Consider the following 7,194-nt stretch of genomic DNA (forward strand, 5'->3'; position numbering starts at 1 on the left):
TATCGATTGTTCCTCGCTGGAGGTCGAGAGCGGAGTCTGTCTTTCCGGCGTTTTCGCCCGCTATTTATACCCAAGACCTTTAACCGTGTGTAGTATCGGTGCTTTACTTTTCTGAGAAAATCGCGAGGCTCGCGATTCCTCGAATTTAATTAGGTCCCGTGCTTCCACGAATTCATCGCGGGCTTGTATTCGCCGTTGCCCCTCTTCCGAATCTCGAGGCTCGCGATTCTTCGAACTCGCGCAGGTCCGCGCTTCCGCGAATTCTCGCGGGCTCGTATTTACTATTGCCCTTCTTCCGAAATCTCGAGGCTCGCGATTCTTCGAACTCGCGCAGGTCCGCGTTTCCACGAATTCTCGCGGGCTCGAGCTTATCTCGCTCCGCCGCGTTTCTCGGAAACGCGTCGCGAGCCTCGCGGTTCTCGGAAAGGACCGTGCGCAAGGTGTGCTCCGTAAGCGTCCCTTTAACTGGGAGCGATGCACCTTGCGTGGCGTCTCGTTCTCTGAGACGCCACAGTTTGCTTTGAAAGATGAAAGTTTCTATCGTCGCGAAATTCATCTTTTGCCAGAAAGATGGGAAAAAGTTGTAGCGTCGAATGGCGCATACTTCAAGTAAATAGCTTTAACCATTTACTTCAAATTAACATGTGTTTTTCCTTAAAAAATCCGCATTTTATAGGTATATACCTGGTATACAGTATATACTTAATCGTCATCACTGTCTTTATCTACTATAGGATTTATATTATCATGCGTAAAGAATTTACTAAGAATTTCAGCAGATTTTAGGATTTTGGACAAATATCTTGCATGTGATAAATAAAGTAATAAATAATTGCTGCTATATGTGAACAACATTCATAAGCATATCTTTGAATTCGTGCAATGCCTACACTGTTTGGATTATAATGATGAAACTATCTATATAATTTTCGACCAATATGTCTTGACTAAACCTGAATTTTTAGAATATTTGTCTGATCTTTCATAAAATGCAAGTTAATAGACCCATTATCATTCATTATTTTGGCCAAATACGACGCTGCTTGTAAGAATTGTTAAGAACCTGTAAATAAAATTTTTAGATCTTCATCTTTTGGAAATAAAAAATGTCGTTGGATGAGACACTGTAAAACATAGACTTTTTAAGAAACCAACATTCCTTTTCAGTTGCGTTAGCTAAAGTGTTTACATTTACATTTCAGGGACCATAAAATAGTTTTCTTTTAACTATAAAGTGCCTATGTATAAGTATTAGTATTATAAGTTTTGATCATTTTCCAAAAATATATACTGTAAACATATTACAGAAAAAATGGTGGCGGTACAAAAAATAATTTATTAGAAACATTTTTAAAAAGTAACAACAATTTTTTTATTCTCTTCTTATTAACATAATTGATTCTCAATTTTTTTAGAATTACCTTAATACACTTATATAACATATATTTTAGCTATTAAGATCAGTTCATCCAATTTGGAAAAATTTAATTTTTTATTTTTCAAAATTTGTTTATAACTTTTGTAAAAAATTTTTTTAAGTTGATACTTAGGGTAAATAATTAGTTCTATAATGATAACATTTGATCCCCCTAATATGGACTAAATCCGAACCCATGCTTACCCTACTACGGAGGTGTATATCAGTTAGACACGGGACAATTGAACACAGTCCAATCACAAGTCGCTGTTCCAAGGGACCCTACAAATATCTCTAAGTACACGGTGCTGTGATTGGCTGTGCGCAAATGCACCATGTCCAAATGCACCGCTCCCTACTAGTCTTTTGATTCAGCTATATTGTATGAAAACTAAAGTTCTTTATAGTTACTGTAAAAAGAAAACTATTGATCTGCCCAAATTAACTGTGAGTAATTCTATATTTCTTCAAAGTTTTCTCTATAGTTTTTCTACAATTTTTTAAACAGTTTTTAATATTTCCTGAGGATAATCGACTTCATAGACAATTATTTTTAAGTAATATGTCTAAGTTAAAATAATATAATGTTAATTAATGTATAAGATTCATAATACGTAGATTAGTCACATAATTATTAAAATGTAAACAATTTAATTATTCAATATTTCTCTTGTACTCTCATACAACTGTTACCACTGTTATTGAGAATTTATAATATCGCGAACAATTGTTGTATATAATTTCAGGTATGTACTTTATAAATTACCGAAAGTGCCTGAAAGCAGTATTTCTATAATTAGAGATGGATTAGCTTATTTGTACATAACCAATAACACCGTTGATAAGGGTTGGCAATTATCTTCAAAACAAATCAGTGCAAAGAATTCTATTCCAGGAAATACATTAGCACTGTTATATAACGACGTAAGTATAACAAAATATATTATTATTAAACATATATTATTATAAAATATATTTATATATTTCATATATTTTTTATTTATTTTTTTATTTATTGAATAAGTAAGTTCCATCGAAACCACACATTTTTATATATTCGTTATATCCGTAAAAAATAAAGAAAAAAAGTGTTTAATTTCTTCTTGAATATATTTATTAATATAGATATATAGATATTAATATAGAATATATTTATTAATATATTTATTAATATAAGTTTCTTTTTCTCTCTTTTTCCTTCCAATCCTCTTTCTCTTTCTTTCTCTCTACCAATAGTATGTCAGTTTTAATTAACTAAACCCTTATAAATTGTGTATTAGAAAGTATAGGAAAAATTTACTAGTGTTACGTCCTGAAGAAAAACGTAATTTATTGAATGCTTATAATAAGCTTCGCCGTACATGAAGGTTGATGAGCTGGTTAGCGGCTGGAAGAGTTGCTTTACATGGCGTAGTAACGTACGGTGAGCAGTTCGATTTTGAGTCAGAGAATCAAATCTCTTTACTCGGGATTGGATTTCGAGCAATAAAGAAAAGGGGGATTTTGATTAGGAATGACTTAATTATGAGGTGGAAATATTAATTAGTCTTACAAGGGACATGACAGAACTGTCCCTCATCTATTTTGATGCGCTTTGGATATGTTGTAGAGCATACAAAAAATAAGACACATTTTTTTATATCGCCTCATCTCGAGGTTTAGGGGTTAAAACAGCCCCTTAAAGAAAATGAACTTTTTCATTTTTATGGAATAATTCCTAAGATATGATGTATATGAAAAAATGTTTCTTACAAAAGTTTTACAGTATTTAATACTCTTTGCAACGGCGTATTTCATTTTTTAAATGTCAACTTTTTTACTTCCTCCTCCACTTCCTTTTAAGATTTGGAGAGACAACAATTGTAGAGCATTTAATATCAAATCCATCCATATATAATAGTAAAATTGGTCTCGCTTTGATCGCTATTAATCGTCGAAAAACGACGTGATAACATTGTGCTATAGGTGCCACATGTCTAAGTAGATGGATATTGTAGATATGTTATTGCCCACATAGAACAAAACCTCTATTAGACGTCCATAGATCATCCATAGTTCCACCAGACATCTATCTACAGTGGACGACAGGTGGATCTCTAATAGATGTCCACAATTCATCGATGATGGATATTCATATAATATCCCTCATGAACGTCCATTGTACATCTATTATGGATGCGCAATAGATTTTCACGTTTAATTTTTTTTAAATTTTAGTACAACCTCTATTACATTATAGTCTTCCAAGTAAAACATAAGAATCAAAATGATATCAATTTGACGTTATTTTGACCAAATATTGAATAAATTTATGTTAAGTATCGGCCAAAAGAATATCAAATTAATATCATTTTGATTATTACATTTTACTTGAACTATTCTTAATAATACAAAAGACGATTGTAATTAAAATACATATTAAATAGAGTGAAAATTTTTTTATTTTTATTGCAACATCGACATAAAATACAGAGTACGTCAGCTAAATCCGGACAAATTTCAATTTGAATTTTCCGTCATATTTTACTTTAGCGCTAAGTTGATATTTGTGTCCAAATAAGCTAAAACAATGTTTTGAACGCACATAACTTCAAAATGACTGAGCAGTCAAGATCGAACATGGAATATAACCGAAGAATGGCGATTATTGAAAGTCTTCGGAAAGCTGGACGTACGCCGGCTGAAATAATTGAGTTCTTCAAATATCCGAGATCGAGAGTTCACTAAATTTCCGCTAAATATAAGGCTTCGGAGAAGTCCAAAGAAGGTTCCGCAAACCCGTCGAGGAAGAGCCGTTCAAGGGAGAGGTTGGCAAGGACCCTGGAAGTTGTCCAAAGGGCTCAACAGCTGATCGCAAAAGTCTCAGGGCAATCTCTCAGGAAATTGGCGACAATTTTGAGCGTGAGTAAGGCTACCATGCGCCGAATCTTCCATACATCTTCCAACAGGATAGCTTACCAATTCACACGAGTCACTTGGTCCAAAACTGGCTATCGAACAACGTCAAAATGTTTTGGAGCAAAAAGTTTTGGACTCCGAATAGTCCAGATTTAAATTCGTTGGACTATTACGGGTAATTATTGACTTTAGGGGAGACAGTTCCAATAACCTTGACCTTGACATATGTTATAGAGGTCAAGGTCCTCCTGAGTGACAAGCAAAAGGTTTTAGTCGTCGCTCGTTGTTCGTTAAAAAGTTATTAACAAAAGAATTTGCATAAAATGAGTATGTAACGATCCACATAGACGATCGTTACTGAAATCGATGTAAAGAAACGCATAAGACCGCGCATAAGAAACACGAGTGGACAGCGCGTTCTCTCAAGAAAATAAACAGCGAGACCGCTGAACATCTGCGGATCATAGCGAATCAAGCGTGATTCGCAAAGTATAAAACGCCACGAATTCTTAGATCGAGATCAGATCCGATCCGCCGCTCTTTTGAAAGAATGAGATTCCGATCATCCGCTCTTGACAGAGATTCGCAAGCATCGATTCCTAGTGGACTTCTGCTTCCGAATACGCAACAGAAATCACTCCGCCGTCGACTCACGGATACGTGACATCGACATTGTTTCCAACACCGTTCCTGGCAGATTGCTGCTCGCGGATACGCGACAGGAATCACTCTGCCGTCAGTGCACGAATACGTGTCACCGACATTGTTTTATTCTGACCGTTCCTGATGAATTCCCGTTCACGACAGGAATCACTCCGCCGTCGGCGCACGAATACGTGCCCCGACACTATTCAGAATACCGCTCCTGGCAGACTTCCGTTCGCGGATACGCGACAAGAGTCACTCCGCCGTCGGTTTACGAATACGTGATACCGACACTGGTCTGACTACTGTTTCTGGTAGATTCCCGTTCGCGAATACGCGACAGGAATCACTCCGTCATCGACGCACGGATACGTGACGTCGATACTCTATCATCTATCAATCTTAGCAGACTTCCGTTCGTGAACAGAAGTCACTTTGCCGTCGGCTCACGGATTCGTAACGCTGACACTGAGAATTACCGTAATTTAGAAGATTCCACGGCCGCCGAAGGGCCTGGAATCAACACATCGGAAGGGCATTTAATGCAACCTTCACACTGCAAACCGGATTTCGCCTTCGCCTTAGCGCGAGCGAGATCACACCGCTATCGAGTCGCCGCGTGCGAACTCATCACCGTATACTCGAAGTCTCGCTCCGTTGCAGCGCAGCTTCGACACCGCGTCATAAGGATCCGCGTCAGGAACAGACTGTCGTCGACTCGCCAGGACGACCTCCGTGATACTAGCCAACCGATCTCCGGAAACGAGATCGAAATCGTTCCGTTACCGCGACGCATAGGCGCGTCCGCGACACCGTCTTCACCGCATCCGCGATTTTGTTAGAACGAGCCGGCCCCATTAGATTACGAAGGTAGATCTACCAGTTAAAGTTCCGCATACAAAGGCGTACCGCCGCACCGCATACATTGAACCGCAACGAATCTCCGCGATAGGAGAAGAATCGTATTTCAGGTACCGTCACCGAGTCGATATCCCGCGTGCAGCTCTGCTGCAATACCACTGACATACCACCTATACTGTGCTGCATCAAATAGTAGCGAAATAGCAGAAAGAAATTGTCAACCGAAATTAAAGAGGTGAGAAGCCGAGAACGTCAACAGACGAACTCACGAATACGCGACAACAACACGTCCGTGTCCCGCGCACCGCGCACAGCATCTCGTGAGCCATCGCCTAAATAAAGCCTCTGAAAGTTCGAATACAAATTGACGAAAACCAACGGCGTCAACACTCAATATCTAATTTAAATGTACATCATCAGCTGTTTTTAAATATATGACTCAGTTTAATTATTAAATCAAATGTTTCTAAATTATTCCGCCTCTTATGAACACGCACCGGCGAGCGATCCAGAACGCGACGCATCACGGTTACAAGTATAATTTTTGGACACTGTATATACAAAAACGATACTGTGTACTGTTAACGAGCAATATCGAATAATAATTGCAATATTGGACGACTAGCGGGGGGCTATGTCCCCCGCATCCCCCCTCAAAACTAACCTAACCCAACCTATCGTCACATAAAAGTTGGACACTTTAATAAACAATGATTGACGGTTAATGTGACAATAGGTTGGGTTAGGTTAGTTTTAAGGGGGGGTGCGGGGGACGCAGCTCTCCGCTCATCGTTCGATATTTTTCTCGTGTTACAAATGTTAAAAATATTCTTAATTTGAATATTTTTTTAGTAAGTACCGCAATATCGAATGACTAACAGGAGGCTATGCCCCCCGCACCCCTCTTTAAAACTAACCTAAACCAAACTATCGTCACATTAACCGTCAGTCATTGTTTATTAAAATGTTCAACTTTTGTGTTAATGTAACAAGGTTGGTTGGGTTAGGTTAGCTTTGAGGGGGAATGCGGGGGGCGCAGCCCCCCGCTAGTCGTTTGATATTGCAGTTATTCTTCGATATTGCTCGTTAACGGTACACAGTATCGTTTTTGTATATACAGTGTCCAAAAATTATACTCATTTTATGCAACTTATTTTGTTAATAACTTTTTCACGAACAACGAGCGACGGTTAAAATCTTCTGAGAGTTACTGAGGAGAGTAACCTCTACAACATACAGGGTGTTCAAAAAGTCCCGGACCGGTGAAATATCTCGAAAACTAAGCATTTTAGAAAAAAATGTTTCAGATAAAAGTTGTGGCGTTTAAAAAGATGTATTTACTGATCACATCAGTTTGACCTTGGGTTGCGTAG

General features: G+C 38.1%; 1 protein-coding gene across 1 annotated transcript in view; it reads left to right on the plus strand.

The window, feature by feature from the left end:
* The window catches only part of LOC116848377 (plancitoxin-1), a 476,759-nt gene that overhangs the window by 178,442 nt on the left and 291,123 nt on the right, over nucleotides 1-7,194 (plus strand). Inside the window, exon 4 of the mRNA XM_032824380.1 lies at nucleotides 2,164-2,341. Within this exon, the coding sequence (XP_032680271.1) occupies nucleotides 2,164-2,341 (178 nt within the window). The remainder of the gene's footprint in view (nucleotides 1-2,163; nucleotides 2,342-7,194) is intronic.

This window comes from Odontomachus brunneus, unplaced genomic scaffold (genome assembly GCF_010583005.1).
Source record: "Odontomachus brunneus isolate Ranch 3 - 2012 unplaced genomic scaffold, Obru_v1 Obru_scaffold_094, whole genome shotgun sequence".
NCBI classification, from domain to species: Eukaryota; Metazoa; Arthropoda; class Insecta; order Hymenoptera; family Formicidae; genus Odontomachus; species Odontomachus brunneus.